This window comes from Dipodomys ordii, unplaced genomic scaffold, assembly GCF_000151885.1.
Source record: "Dipodomys ordii isolate 6190 unplaced genomic scaffold, Dord_2.0 Scaffold85, whole genome shotgun sequence".
NCBI lineage: Eukaryota > Metazoa > Chordata > Mammalia > Rodentia > Heteromyidae > Dipodomys > Dipodomys ordii.
Genome location: NW_012267301.1, coordinates 6,445,098 through 6,461,340, shown reverse-complemented (window position 1 = coordinate 6,461,340; position 16,243 = coordinate 6,445,098). Strand labels below are relative to the sequence as shown.

Sequence of the window (16,243 nt, the reverse complement as noted above, 5' to 3'; positions counted from 1 at the left end):
CCCCCCCCCCCCGGCCCAGGCCTCCCCAACCAGCCAGCGCCCTGGGGAAGGGCAGAGCCCTTTCTGCTTCTGCAACTTCAAGAAGGCCTGGTGTAGATTTTTGTCATGAAAATTTGAAATCCTGTGAGAGTGGACCTGAAAAACAAAAACACAAAAAACAAATCTTTTTCCTTGTAGGTGGTTTTGGAGAAAGAAAGAGAGGAACAACAACAAAAAAAGATTTTTGTGTATGTGGAGGGGGGGGCGGGGGAGTTACATTTTTTTTTTCCCCTCCATAGATAGAAAATGGTCATTTCGGATATCCAGTATCCTATTCCGAATTGTGTCCTTGTCGGCGAAGATTGTGAACAGTCGTAGAGTCTAGAGCGAAAGGTGAAATCGTGTACTGCTATTGTTCAGAAGATGATAGTTAACTTTTCACATTTATTATGGTGGCACACCCAGTGGGAATTTGGCAGGAAGAACATTTTGTGTTATTCCAGAGATGAGTCTCAGATCTTTTAAACACTGTACCGTCATGAGAGGTCAGAATGCTCTTGTTCCTTTTTTGGGGGGGAGAGTTGGGGGGTGCTGGGATTCAATCCAGCCCATGCCTTTATCAAGTTCTTCATGTTTGTAATGGAAAGTTTGTTTTGCTTTTCTGTTTTTTTAAATTTTTTTTTGTGTGTGTGGTGCTGAAGTTTGAATTCAGGGCCATGCACTTACTAGGCAAATGCTCTGCCGCTTGACTCTTGCCCCATCCCTTTTTTGCTTTAGCTATTTTTTTCATGTAAGGGCTTGTGTTTTTTGGCTCAGTTAGCCTTTAACCGCAATTTTACCTGTTTCTCGTATTTAGCTAGTAGCCACCATGTAGTCACCCCCACCCAGCTTACGATTGAAATAGTCTCCATAATGTCTCCATCGGAACTTTTCTCTTAGGCTACCCTTGAACTTGAGATCTTTTGGATCTCCATCTTCAGAGTAGATGGAATTACAGGCATGAGTCATTGGCTGGGCCCCGAAAAGTTTATTATTGAATTGATCTCAAAAGGGTACTTAGCCAGTCAAATGGATTTATGAGAGAACATTATGCATTTACAGATTGCTTAGCTTTATAATGAATAGATTGTTAATAATCTAGACATTGTTGCAAAACTGATTTGAATAGGCTTTAATTAGATGACTTGTTGCAAATATTTTATACCTATTTTTAAATCGTGGGTTAGGAACTGCTTGCAGGGCACATTGTAGAGATCTTCATTATAGCATTTATCACCATTAGCTGTTTATGCAGCTCCTGTGATGTCAAAAGTAGGACTTGTTTTGTATTTGTAACCTGAATGTAAACCGTTCATCACAGCACCTGTTAAATATGTTTAGTTAGATACAACTGTAAATAAATGGAGAGAAAGGATTTTATTGGACTGTATTACATGACAGTTACTGATCTAGGTAAAAATGGCCTTGTCTTCAAGGAACTTCATTCTAATCAAAGTTGATCTGAATTTGAACTAAACTCCATCACATGAAGAAATGTAAAGTGCCATACACTAGGGTACTAGGTGTTGGAAAGGTCTGCATATGAGTCTGTAAGTCTGCTTACAGACTCACACTTACAGACTCACACTTTTCATGATTTGTCTCCATATATATAAGTAGCATATTTGCATTCTTGTCCTGAAAGTATTTTTTGGTCAATCTTAGCCACTGGAGAGATTGCAAATGTGAATGGAATAGTTCTAGAAAAAAGATTTGTTTTACCAAGTTGATAGGAAATTTGTTGTGTGTGCTTTCTTCACACAAGTACTTGTCTAAAATAAGGTGAGTGGTGGAAATGCAGATTATGTACCATATATGGAAAATTTACAGATCCAACCAAATAACATTTCTCCAGACTGGCTGCTTCAACATGTTATTTTATTTTTCTCTATAAAAATGGTGCCAAACCTAGTTTATTGGGTACTGAAAGAACTAAGAGCATAGAACAGATATTTCATGTAACTACCTGGTAAGTTGGAAATAGGGTTCACTGTATTAAACAATGTGAAACTGCAGTACATTCAAAGTACTATATACTAGTGGATAAAGGTAAGACAGATGTAAACAAATAAAGAGATTTCTTCAGAGTGTTTGTCATAAACGAATTTGGTAATGAGTCAGAAAGGGACTGTGAGAAGCTAAAGGTGGGAAACAGTTTGAGGTGATATTTGAACTGGGGCTGAATAACATGAGGGAACAGAAGATGATCTGGGAAGAATATCCCAGGCTCATAGTCCTCTACTATAAGTGAAGAGGCTTCAAAATTATGAAGATCAGAAAGAATAGTCTATGGAAAGGTCAATAAAGGTCAGGTTATATGGGGTCTCCTAAATACAATTCGTTATATTAGGTAATAGTAATACATACTACGTAGTAGTAGTAAACACTGTTGTTCACGTGAATACCATTTAACACCAATACTATTGCTGTAGTAACACAGCAACAGCAATAGTAGCTGATACTTTACATAGCGCATCTGCACTCATTGCTGTTCTAAGCATTTTATTATCTCATTTTGTTCTCATTGCCAGTTCTGGTGAGATGGTTGTGAGGAAGCAGTATATATAAAGAGCTCAGCATATGTTCTACACTTCAGAAAGTGGCCTCTTGAAGCTGTTGAAGGAGGAAATTATGTGAGTTTTGTCACCACTTACTTAGTGACAGAGATTAAAAGCCATCTAGTTCAATTAACAACCAAGTGCCTTTTACAGGTGAAGCTCTGGATGTGGAGGATTGAAAATAATGATAAGTAGGCTATTCAGGACACTCTAGGCAATATCTTAAATACTGTACAAGTATACTGTTCTTTCATAAAAATAGGAAATAATTTTTATTGCTGTTCCTTATTTGTTTAAACCTGAGGAAACCGTGGATTCTGAAAGTATGTAACTAGCCTAATAACAAAAACAGAGCTCTGGTGTAACTTCTTCATTCTGAAGTCTAAGTGTTTAACTTGAACAGATAGATAGTATGAACTTCCAAAGAAAAAAATCTTGGCGGTTTTTTTTTTGAAAAATGAGAGGTAGACTGAAATCTTAGGAAATCTTAAGATCTTAAGGAAATCTTAACATTGGGGTTCGTTGTTAGCTGTAGGCAAAAACAGAATGTCTCTCCTTGATGGTTAACTTTTATGTGCTCTAAAGGTTAAGACATTCCTCAAGTAACAGTATTTTTGAAAGTGTATGTAATTTGAAATACATTTTAGATTTCCTTTTTTTGTTTATTTATTTATTTTTTTGTCGGTTGTGGGGCCTGAACTCTGGGTCTGGGCACTGTCCTCAGCTCTTCAGCTTAAGGCTAGTGTTCTACCTCGAGCCACAGTGCCACTTTCAGCCTTTTCTGCTTATGTGGTGCTGAGGAATTAATTGAACCGAGGGCCTCATGTATGCAAGGCAAGCACTATACCACTGAACCACCTTCCCAGCCTCAGATTTCTTTTTATAGTACTGTTTGGACTCATTTTTCTAACCTTTAGAATGTAACATCTCTTGCAAATTTGCTTCAGTATTCTTGGTATCATAATTCTGGACTTGTTTATAATCCTACTGCTTTGCTTTGTGGCAAATCCTGTGTTAGAATTGAACTGTGCTGTGGAAAACTTCCTTGAAACTTCCTTGGAACTTCAAGGAAATTCCAAGAGTTATCATATGCAAGGTATTGAAAAATGTAGGAAAATTGTACAGAATCCAGCCTGGTGAGGAAAAAAGTATTATGAATGATAAATACTCAGTAAATTAACTGGCTAATTATAGTGGATTTGTGTGGTGTGCCAGTACTGGGGCTTGAAAACTTAGGGCCTTTTACTTTCACTTGGCCTTTTTGCTAACAGATGACACTCTTCCACTTAAGGTACACCTCCAGTTGTGGTACTTAGCTGATACAGAGATTCTTAGAGAATCTCTGAGATTTGTGTACCTGTGTTGGCTTCCAACCTGGATCCTCAGATCTTGGCCTCCTCAGTAGCTAGAATTAGAGATATGAACTACCAGAGCCTGTTTAAAAAAAAAATACTCATTGTTTTGAAATTTCATCTAATTCTGTTGCCTAGGCTAGCCTAGTGCTTGTGATCCTCCAGTCCCCCAGACTACAGGTGTACGTCCCCATGTATACAGTATACATCACCATGCCTGGCTGTAGTAAAAATGAAGATAAGATTTTACTATTTGTAGCTTTTGTACAATATTACCACTGTTTTTTGCATTTGTTGAACTTACTATGTCCAGATTTAATTATGTGCTGGGGATACTAGAAAGAACACAATTCCTGTTCTGAAGAGCTTAGAAGACACCATAGTGCTTACAAGCTATTTATTTGCCTGAGTTTGGATCTTGTCTTTATGAATGAACTAGCTGTGTGGCTTTGGAAAGTAATTTAACCTGTGTTTACTTTTGTTACCTGTAAAATGATATTAGCAATGCTGTTTCCTAGAATTATTATGAGGATTAAATGACTTAATATCTTAAAAGGGTCAATTAAAAAACAGTTTGAAAGAGTATATGGATAGATCATACTATCATTTATGATACTATTTGCTTTAATGTCATCATGAAAATATACTAGGAAAAACACTAGGGAAAATTCATACGGAAGACTAGTGTTTTATAGTGAGGGATTGGGCAGGGAACAATAAAGGGAAAGACTTCGTTTTTAGATGAAGAATACTGGAGCTACCCCTCCCACAAACTTTGTATTTGGAAGTAATTTTAAGCTTATAAAATGTTGCAAAAATAAAAATAGAAACCTAAATGTTTACTGTTCTACTTTATTATTGCATTCATGTTCTTTGTCATTATGAACCATTTGTGGGCCAGATACCTGTGGCTTTTTATCCTTAAATACCTTTTTTAATTCCCAAATACTTTGGCGTGAAATTTTTCAGAATAGAGGTAGTGTGTGTGTGTATGTGTGTGTGTATGTGTGTGTGTGTGCGCATGTGTGTGTGCGCATGTGTGCGTGCGTGTGTGCCAGTACTGGGACTTAAACTCAAGGACTTATGCTCTCTGTTGGCTTTTTTTCCTCAAGGCTAAGTGCTTTTACCTCTTGAGTCATACATACCTCCACTTCCAGGATAGGTAGTGTTTGACTTAGAGATGTTTAGTTACTTCATAGACTTAAAATTATAGAATTGATTGATCCAATCATGTCCTTTATGGCATTTCCTTTAGCATAGAATCCAGAATGTAGAGTTAATATTGTATCATGACATTTCTTTAGCATTCTTAATTTGGAACCATTCCATAGCTTTTCTTTGTTTTTATCTCTCTCTCTCTCTCTCTCCATCCATCCATCCTAACATTACTGAAGAGCACCCAGCCTCCAACAGAACATTTCTCATTTTATGTCTGACTGATGGTTGTGCATTCTTGTCTGAGATTGCTGTTATGTCCTTCTCAACCACATCATCCATCTGTCCATAGATGATAATATTTAAGACCATCTTAATGTAAATACCCCCATCCTGTGTCCATCCAAATCTCCCCATTAGATTTAGCATCTCTTAGTCATTTCGCTGATCTATTTTTTTTTTTTACCATGGTGGTTACAAAATGATGGCTTTCCAATTTGTGTTTATAAGGCTTTTAGGATGTTTTGTTTTGTGGTACTGGAGTTAAAACTCAGGATTTTACACTTGCTGGTCAATCACTCTGCCAGTAGAGCCTTGCCTTCAGTCTTTTTTTTTTCTTTTCTTTTCTTTTTGGGTCCGGTCATGGGGTCTGAACTCTGGGCCTCGGCGCTGTCCCTCAACTCTTCAGCTCAAGGCTAGCGTCACAGCTAGCCACAGCCCACTTCTGGCTTTTTTCTTTTTGCTTATGTGGTGCTGAGGAATCGAACCCAGGGCCTCATGCATGCAAGGCAAGCGCTCTACCACTGAGCCACATTCCCAGCCCCTTCAGTCTTTTTTTACATTTTTATTATTATCTTTAAGTAGTTGTACAAAGAAGTTCCCATTCTACAAAACAGTGTATGAGTACAAAGTGTCTGACAACATTGTCACCCATTCCAGTCTTTTTTTTTTCTTTTAGTTTTTCAAATAGGATTGCAGTCCTTTAACCTATACCTTCCTCAAAATGGAGATAATAGGCTCTGAGTTCAAACCTCAAAGACTGACTAAATGAATAGGCAGAGAAAAGTACTGTAGGGCGCGTCACAAATTTTTAAAGTAAAAAATCATGTGACCTTAGAAACGGATTTTCTCTTCATATAACGAATTTTGTGAAGTCTCAAAAGAATGTAAAAATATAAAATCTATACATAGTGACAGCTTGAACTTGAATGTGTATGCTTTGTAATTTTCTTCAGATGTTCTGGAATAAACAAGTCTATATTCTCAAAAAAAAAAAGATCTGTACCACCATGACAGGTGTATTGAGATACCCACTCCGACCCCCACCACGTCCGTCCCCTTGCCCCCTGCCCTGGGTTAGTCTTGAACTTTGGGTCTTCCTGATCACCTCCTGAGTACCTGGGATTGCAGGCATGAACCGCTATGTCTGGCTAAGCATCTTTTAAATTTGATGTAATTAGAGTTCAGTGGCTGTGTGTGTTTTTTTTTTTTAATTTTGGGGAAAATTTATTCTTTATTTTCCCACACAGGATGGCTCAACAGCAGGCCTTGAGGTTCCGAGGTCCCGCTCCCCCACCAAATGCCGTGATGCGAGGCCCACCACCTCTTATGCGACCTCCTCCACCTTTTGGTATGATGAGAGGCCCTCCACCACCACCTAGGCCCCCCTTTGGACGTCCTCCGTTTGATCCTAATATGCCACCAATGCCTCCTCCTGGAGGGATACCTCCACCTATGGGTCCTCCACACCTCCAGGTAAAGAATATAGAGGTTCCTATTGCTTTGTTAGCATTGGTATCAACATTCTATGTAGGTTTTATCTTTAAAAGGTATATTTGTAAGGGAGAAAGTAGGGAGAAGTAGGGAAGAATAGTTGCATTTTAACATGGTTTTTGCTTTATAGGAAAGTAGGCACTACAGACATCCATCTGTATATTAATCTGTAGCTTCTAATATAGTACTGGAAACAGTAATTAGTATAGAAATTAAGAATGATGTTTATTTCTTGGGGAGTGTAAGGGGAGGCACGCAAAAGGGACAGAGAGTAAACAAATAAGGCAATGATAGCACGAGACAGTTGAAAATGAGCTACACAATTTGTGGGTGAGAATGGGAGAAAAACAGAGAGGAAGGAAGGAAGCACTTCACCTTTATAATAAATTTTTTAAAGAAATTAAGAAAGGAATTCATATAAAACAAGAATAAGATAGTTCTTACCTGTATTTGATAGTTCTGAATTATCTTTCATAACTTGTCTCCTTTGTGAGAGAAAATTGAAACTGTAAGGTACTTAATGATGACATTTTTAACAATTTATATTGAGAGTAAATATAATGTACATATATGTATATATCTATGTATACTTATATATATACACACATATATATCAAATCTCTATGTATTCCTGAATAATAATTCTCCCACAGAAGTGATGCCTGGGATAGAATTTGGAAAAAGATTACTGATTTTATAAGCACAGTATTTGAGGTTTCTCATTCCTGAAAAACATTTTACTATTTTAGAAAAGGATTTATTAAGAATTTTAAAGCTAAAATCTTACCAGGGGCTGATGGCTCACGCCTGTAATCCTAGCTATTCAGGAGGCTGAGATCTGAGGATTGCTGTCCACGCCAACCTGGGACTCTTTATCTCCAATTCACCCACTCAAAATTGGGAACTGGAGCTGTGGCTCAAAGTGCTAGAGTGCTAGCCTTTAGCAAAAGAGCTCAGAGACAGCTCCCAGGGCATACTGCTACTCCCCCGCCAAGGGTGTGGGGAAAGCCCTTTATTTAAAAATCCTTATTTAGTGTGTCTGGACTTACTATCTGAACTGAAAAGTTGGGAAGATATCATTTCTCAAATTTGCTTTTGTAATTATATTTTTTCGGTTTGAGTGTATATTTATATATGCTTTGTACAGTTCTTAAGCAAGTAAATTTGTTTTCTATCAGGTTTGGTAACTTAGAATGAGCTATATATACTAAAAATGTAAAAAATATTGCTGTACTATTTAATTGATAGGGTTCTATATTTTATTCAAGATTTAAAAAAGATAAAGTGTTTAAATGCTGTAGTATTTAAATTTAATACAGTATTTAAATGCTGTAGTATTTAGTATTTTGTATTTAGCATTTTATATTAGTATTATTTTTACTTTAATTTAGTATTATTATTGGTATTTACTATTTTGATATTTAGTGCTATAGTATTTAAATGTTATGGTTTTATATTTGCCTCAAGATTGGAAAAAGATAAAGGCTTTTGACTTATTGACTCTTTAAGAGTTCATCCTGTTTGTGGAATATTAATCCATTGGCTAATGTAACCCAATTGAAATACATCAAATGTGGTTGTGAATTATTCGGCAGTGTTGGTCTTGATAGATGGTTGTAATTTTGATGCCATATTCAAGAATTTTCTAACAAAGCATACATGAGACATGTTTTGGGGTATATATTTTATATAACATACGTCTGTGCCCTAATGTTTGAAAGATATGAAACTGAATCCAATCAGTATGAGAAAGAAAATATTTTTAGGAAACTTGGATATCATTTCACATTTTTGGGGGGGGGCAGGGGGTCAGTCATGGGACCTGAACTCTGGGCCTGGGCGCTGTCCCTCAGCTCTTCAGCTCAAGGCTAGTGCTCTACCACTTGAGCTACTGTCCCACTTCCAGCTTTTTCTGTGTATGTGGTGCTGAGGAATCAAACCCAGGGCCTCAGGCATGCAAGGCAAGCACTCTACCACTGAGCCACCTTCCCAGCCCCTCACATTTTTACCTTAATTTCAGTTTCATTATCCAGCTCAAGATACTTTGAGAAATTCTGTTTTAATATTATTTACAGATGCTAGACAAAATCTTTTTTAATCCCTGTTCAAAGACAGTTTTTTAAATATCAGACCCAATATTCATTATAGTTTTCATTTTGAAACTTATTTTTGTGCACAGCTGAAAACCTTTTACTGTGTTGTTTTTGTTGGTTATATTGCTTGAACTCAAGGCCTGGGAGTGGTCCTGGAGCTCTTCTGCTCAAGGCTGGTGCTCTACCACTTCTGGGTTTATGGTGGTTACTGGAAATATGAATCTCATGGACTTACTTGCCTGGACTGACCTTGAATGGTGATCTTCAGATCTCAGCCTCTTGATTAGCTAGAATTATAGGCATGAGCTAACAGCAACAGGCTTAGGATCCTTACATTAAAGAGTTCAGGAATATGTGTTAGAAAAAGAAGCAACTTTTTTGCTTTAGATAAGGTAATTAGAGTTATTTGGTTTAAGATTTGCTTTGTGTCAAAATCACTGAAGAATTGACAGTGAAGAACTTTTCAGAGACAATCTTGGGTCCTTAATTGCTTTGGAGAATTAAATTGTATTATATTCGCGATTGGCTAACTTTCCACTAAAACCATAGGAGAGAAGAACCACAAGGTGTAGGTCAGTAAAACATGTGCAGGATCCTGGGTTCAGACCCCTGGTTCAGCCCAATGCCAGTGGCTCATACCTGTAATCCTAACTGCTTTTGGGGAATGATAACAGGAGGTTATCATTATGATTACAGTTTAAGGTTAGCCTAGACAGAAAAGTTGAAGAGACCCTTTCTTAGTAGAGGGACGGTGGATGCATTGGCACATAACTTGTCTCCCAGCAATGATGGAAGGCCCCCAAAAGACATTTGCTTGGGCAGGAAGTGACATCCTATTCAGAATAACCAGCAAAAATCAGGTCTAAATTTGGGCTAGTGGTAGGGTACCTTCCTAACAAGCATAAAGCCTGAGTTCAAACCCTTGTACTGCCAGAAAGAAGAAAGGGCCCTCGGTTCAATATCTAGTACCAAATAGCTAAAACAAAAGTGTGCTGAATAATTATTTTTAAAGATTACTCAGGTTCACATTTGTGATGAGCTTTATTATTATTGATATTTTATATGAAAATAGTATATGGTAAATATTTTCTAGTCAATTTTTTTTGTCTTTTTGTCAGTCATGTAGCTTGAACCTAGGGCCTCAGCCGCTGTTCCTGAGCTCTTTTGCTCAAGGCTAGCACTCTTCAACTTTGAGCCACAGCTCCACTTCTGTTTTCAGATAACAGAATTTGGTGGCTAATTGGAAATAGTCCTGCCCAGGCTGGCTTTGAACTATGATCCTCAGATCTCAGTCTCCTGAGTAGCTAGAATTACAGGTGTGAGCCACCAGCACCCAGCTTAAGTTTTTATTTAGAAAGTAATCTTTGCAAAAAGTGCATATACAATATAACAAACACAGAATTTTGCCCATGATACTATAATCCAGAGTTAACTACTGTAAGTATTTTTATATATTTCATATTAGGTTACTAATCAAATTTGTTTCAAAACTATTTGCTCTTATAATGCTTTCTTTTGTGTAGACCAGTAATTATTTGAAGGAAATTAGGTAAAGTGCCTATAACTATTGTTTTAAATTGACAGAGACCACCTTTCATGCCTCCACCCATGGGAACCATGCCTCCTCCTCCAGGAATGATGTTTCCGCCAGGCATGCCTCCCGTGACTGCTCCTGGTACTCCAGCACTGCCTCCTACTGAGGAAATATGGGTTGAAAATAAGACTCCTGACGGGAAGGTAAAATGATAAATTAAATTTTAGCTTGTCTATGTTGCAACAAAAATCAGAGTTCTGGCAGATTCAAAGTATGGTATCCTTATTTGAGAATGACTGGTAGTTTAGTATGGGATGGAGTAGGACTCAATCCAGTTAGAGCCTACCAGATTGGGCTTCTGTGGAAGTTGCACAGTCTAAGGATGCTTGGAGTACTACCATACATCTACTTGTGATTTTGGAAACTTGTATTTCTATGTTTGGGAATTTGCTAGCAGGATTCGGAACATAGTGCCATTCATAGCTAAGAGTACAGTTAAAAAACATACAAAGAAGAGCTACCATGGATGAAAAGGTGTATGGGGTGAACACAAGCTTCCCAGAATCATCTTCCAGAGGAGTCACTCATGATGTGCTTAATACCCCCAGAGTGGAATGATGATAGCATATGTGAAGTATTTCCTACCAATAAACTCAGTTGGGTCTAGGAGTCTTCATTAAGGATTTTCATAGGAGGCTAGGGTCAGAGGCCTGTCACATACCAAAATTCTAGATTGCCAGAAGGATAGTAAACTTTCAGAATAAACTGCATTGTTTGCATAAATGTTTTAGGCATAGTGAACCATTGATAGTAGCACTTTAGAAATCCAAATTTCCAGACTAACTAAGTGCTATTTTTGTGAGCAGGACTTTTAAAGGATAATAGTCTTAGGTCTGTTATGTTAACTTTTTGCCCAAAATAATGTTGACTTTCCTTTTTTGTTTGGGGAGATTATCTGTAGTCCCAGGGTATATGACTGATCTATTTTGGTATGCTTTTTCTTTTCTGAGTTAGTTTTAGACAACTCTTAAGACAAAATATAATTGCATTATTATTTTTTAATAGTAGTTGTCAGATTCTCTGATACCAATGATTTTTATTGTATTTTATTTCTTGGCTTTCAGGTTTATTATTATAATGCACGGACACGTGAATCTGCATGGACTAAGCCAGATGGAGTTAAGGTTATTCAACAATCAGAGCTGACGCCTATGCTTGCAGCGCAAGCACAGGTTCAGGCCCAGGCCCAGGCCCAAGCCCAGGCACAGGCGCAGGCGCAAGCTCAGGCCCAAGCCCAGGCACAGGCGCAAGCTCAGGCCCAGGCTCAAGCACAGGCCCAGGCCCAGGCCCAGGCCCAAGCACAGGCCCAGGCCCAGGCCCAGGCTCAGGCTCAGGCTCAGGCTCAGGCCCAGGCCCAGGCCCAGGCCCAGGCCCAGGCCCAGGCCCAAGCTCAGGCACAGGCACAGGCACAGGCACAAGTGCAAGCACAAGCAGTAGGAGCTTCCACCCCTACGACCAGTAGTCCAGCACCTGCAGTGTCTACATCTACATCATCATCTACCCCATCCTCTACTACTTCTACCACCACAACTGCTACTTCAGTCGTGCAGACAGTATCAAGTGAGTACCACCCTCGTATGTGTTTTAATTTGGTGCCTAGAAAAATAAATAGGACCTGGATTCTAAAATAATCTTAAGAATATATCATCCTTGGTATTACCAAGAATCCTGGTATTAACCTAGTTGTTACTTAAAAGATATTTTGACATCAAAACTTCTTGGTTAGAAAAATATCAGGAGTGGAAGAAATTATTTGCTCTGTTGAAATTCATGAAATTATGCTCTAGAAGTTCAGAGTTAACTAACTTGGCCAACACTGATGACATATGCTATAAGATTTGCAAAATAATGTTGGCCCATGCCTTACAAGTATGCAAGTTTTTCTTATTGAGGAGGCAAGAATAATACATGTAATAGAACAGTGTGCAAAATTGTACAGTAAAAATAAAAAGATACAAGAATTTGAGAAATAGAAATGAATGAGTGAACTACATGGTTATTGGGATTTGAATGGGGATAGAATTTGATTAGGTTCACGAAAAGTAAGGAAGAGTTTTCAATTAAGAACAAAAGTGAGGAGATGAGAATTGATGTCTCGTTGGAATTGTTACATGCTCTTCCAAGGTGAGCCAGTTTTATTGCCTAGTGGGTAAGACCGATGCCAAATTATTGAAGGGTCTTAATAACTAGGCAAATGGTCCTTTTATAAATGCAGATTCTGGGAGTTTTTTTTCTGGAAGATTTTAGTAGGTTTTTGGGATATATTGAAACTAGAATACCTCTTAGGAACTTTTTAGTGATCTATTTCTGAGATAGAGGGTCTTAGAATGGATTGTAGACAGGTTAAACCAGGAGTTGTAAGAGAGACAATCAGAAAGGAAAGAGAGGTTTCAAATGCACAATCTCAGAGGCCCAAAGATTACATCTTTTCAAAAAGGTGAGAATCTATAATTCGTAGAGTCCAAGAATGACGAGAAGAATGGATTTGTTTATTCATTCGCTACTATCATAATCATTAGTGCATAAATGTTGCCACTTATTCTAAGATTGATGCCAAAAGTTACTAAAGATTTTAATGAATTATTTTTTATGATACTGTACTGGAGATGCATAGCTTTATGGGATGACTGTAGTTTCTATTGCTTTACTATCTGGATAATGGATAAGAATAAAAATTCCCTCTGATAACTTTAGGAAGTTGTGAATTAAAAGTATAAGAAACGTGTATTTGAGAGATACTTGATCATAGTGAATTCAAATTTGAATTTGTTTTATTAAAAGAAACAACTTATCATCCAGAGACAGATTTTAAATATCCTTCTTAATTTTTAGATAGCCTTGAGGGAAATGTAAGAAGCAGGAAAAGAGAAGTAGTGCTTTACAACTTTTGTTTTCTTTTATATAACTAAGGTGAATATGGAAGTACAACTGTTGTGCTAACTAGCTGATTGAGTTTTTACCTTTTTATATCTTCTGTACTTCCAAAACGTGTGTGGCAAATTCAAAAATTGTTAGCGGTTTATGGACTACCTGTGATGATATAGGAGAATGGCATTAAAAAAGCAATGTAGTTTTATGTGGGAGTTCTTTGTTGCTTTAATTCTCTTCCTGCTTAATTCTCTATTCCTTCTTAGGGAGATGCTTATACAGATCTTTTAAGTATCCTGTGTATATTCTGTATCAAAGTGCTCCATCAGTAAGCTCATAATTAGGGATTATCAACTATTTTATTAAAATACCATTTACTATTTTTCTCATTGTTATTTGGTGATTGGGAGGCCTTTATTCTAAAAACAAAATATCCAAATCATGTTCCCTTTGCTGCTTATAAACATCAGTTTTGCTGCTGTCTTTCTGTATATTCCTAGTATCTGTTTTTATTTCACTTGATTTGTATAGAAAGTGTTGTCATATTAGTCTCAGTATTTGTCTATGCATTATGTATAGTCATTTGTCTTTTTTGTTAAGGCCTGAGATTAGTGGTATATTTTGAGGTCTAGAGTTTTGCTAGTTATTTTAACAACGTAACTAGTGTTAGGAACAAAATAGTGTTAGGAATTTACTCACTATTGGTAGGCATCATTTCCTGATTTCCCACTTAAATCTTTGTTTTTACCTTCTTCCTCTCTTGACTCATTGCCACTAATCAAATTCAGAAGAGCTTGTACTGGAAAGTAAGAGGAGAGGCTGAGTGAATACTTTTTGACATCTGCATTGGTGACATTTCCACTTGAAATTTCATATCCTCCTAAACTAATTTTCCTGGCAGTAGTACTTTGGATCATAATTTTAAGTACTAGATTTTAAAATTTATAAACTAAAATACTTATATCTGTAAGTATGGGTGAAAAAGTAAGGATGTTTACATTCTAATCCCAGTTGTGCATAAGCTCATTTTGTGCAAGCTTATGAAAATGATCATGAAATCTGCTTCTCAGGGAAGTTGGGAAGAATAAATATATTTTTAGCCATTATAGTAGATTACAAATGCTATATGTTTGGGACTGGGCAAATGTTGCATGTAATTTGTATTTTTCACAATGTTATAAAATTATATTAATGTGATACTGTACCCTAAGGCTAGGTCTATGCTAGACCAACAATTCATTCCTGGGCCCCTGAAGATACTTGTTTGGCCCTGCTGTCTATTTAGCCAAGGTGAGTCCCTCATTAACAAGTATGAAATTGCTCACATCTTCCCAGACTAAGTGAGTTTTTCATTTTTAGAAGATGGAAACAGATACTGACAGACTTGTCAGTTGGATTATTATATTAAATAGTGTGCTTTCAATTAGAATTAAAGTTGCTTACAAATTGGGAAAGCAGCTATTTTTATTTCACTTAATTTGATAAATTCATTCTTAGCCCAATATAAGAAGAGCTTGACACTGCTTTACATCCAGAAAAAATGAACTTTATTACCAGTGAATTGCCAAGATGAATTTTATTTTGGAGCTGGATGAGTTATGAATAAATAATCAAAATGTTTTATAACTTATGAGAAGTAGAACTTTTTTTATGTGAAGTGTGGGTTTATCTTTTTTTATTATTATTATTTGGTCTTGGTCTTGGGGCTTGAACTCAGGGCCTGGATGCTGTCTCCGAGTTCTTTTTGCTCAAGGCTGGTACTCTACCACTTTGAGCCACCAAGACGCTTCCGGTTTTCTTGTGGTTAATTAGAGATAAGAGTCTAACTTCTTGCTGGGGCTGGCTTCATGCTCCTCATATCTCAGCCTCCTGAGTAGCTAGGATTACATGCATGAGCCACCCAGCTTTATTTTGGTTTTAAATATGGTAACTAGAGATGAAATGTTTTATTTTTGACAATTAAAAATAACAAGTTAGATCCCCAAATTATTCTGAACTTCACATCTCTTGGTCTCACAATGGAAACTTGAACTTTAAATTTTTTTCTGATTTTTGAAATAAAGAATATCTTAAATTGTTAGACTCTTATTTGTTAATACATAATGGTTACTTATCTGCCTGTCTTTTTTTCCCCCCTGTGTTCTTTTCTTGGACAATTCTGGTAATATCATTGATTTGCCCACCTCTTACTCCTTTTCTTCCTGTGCATCTATCAGGTTAATTCATCAAATAAATGATGGTTATTACTTTTAATAATTACTTTTTAGTCTGCCTTCCTCATACATTCATGAAGCCATATAAATAACATATGAATGCACTCTTATAAAAATTAGTCTTGAACAAAGCATATGAGTTAAACATGAAAGACACACCTTGAGGTAATTATTGCTTATAAATATTGATGTGTATTCAAGATCATTTTCTTTACATAAGAGGTCCCAGTTTCCTGTCCAAGAAAGTTCAAACTCCCTAGCCTTTCAAGGCTTTTCACTTTTCTGCCCTTGACCTCCTATTCCAGTTACAACTCACTAGTTTTATTGGGATGCCTAATGTTTCCAAACAGTTCCTTATTGGCTCTCTACTCTGTCTTTGCTCATCCGTTTCCCCCACTTGGCTTATATTTCCCTTTGAAATCTTGACTCTTTCAAGGCTCATCATCCCATTATAAAATTTTCTGAAACCTCTCCACCGCTAGAAGTGGTTTGTGGATGTTGATTTATATCCTGATACATTTATTCCATTTCACTTTGTATTTTAGTTTCTTTCCTATATTACACTTAGTTGACTATTTTTCAAACTTCAGGAAGACAACAGACTTTTTGACAAACTTCT

General features: G+C 37.0%; 1 protein-coding gene across 6 annotated transcripts in view; it reads left to right on the top strand.

Annotated features, from left to right (window-relative positions):
* Tcerg1 (transcription elongation regulator 1) overlaps positions 1 to 16,243 on the top strand; it is a 62,598-nt gene that overhangs the window by 1,005 nt on the left and 45,350 nt on the right. For 5 of the 6 annotated variants that reach the window (XR_001175413.1, XM_013025562.1, XM_013025563.1 and 2 more), the window contains exons 2-4: positions 6,613 to 6,838; positions 10,534 to 10,686; positions 11,608 to 12,103. Coding sequence is in view for 5 of the 6 variants with exons in the window: in XM_013025562.1 (XP_012881016.1) it covers positions 6,613 to 6,838; positions 10,534 to 10,686; positions 11,608 to 12,103 (875 nt within the window). In the remaining variant the exon portion in view is untranslated. Of the gene's footprint in view, positions 1 to 2,549; positions 2,652 to 6,612; positions 6,839 to 10,533; positions 10,687 to 11,607; positions 12,104 to 16,243 lie in introns of all 6 variants that reach the window. The other variant, XM_013025561.1, reaches the window with a different exon arrangement.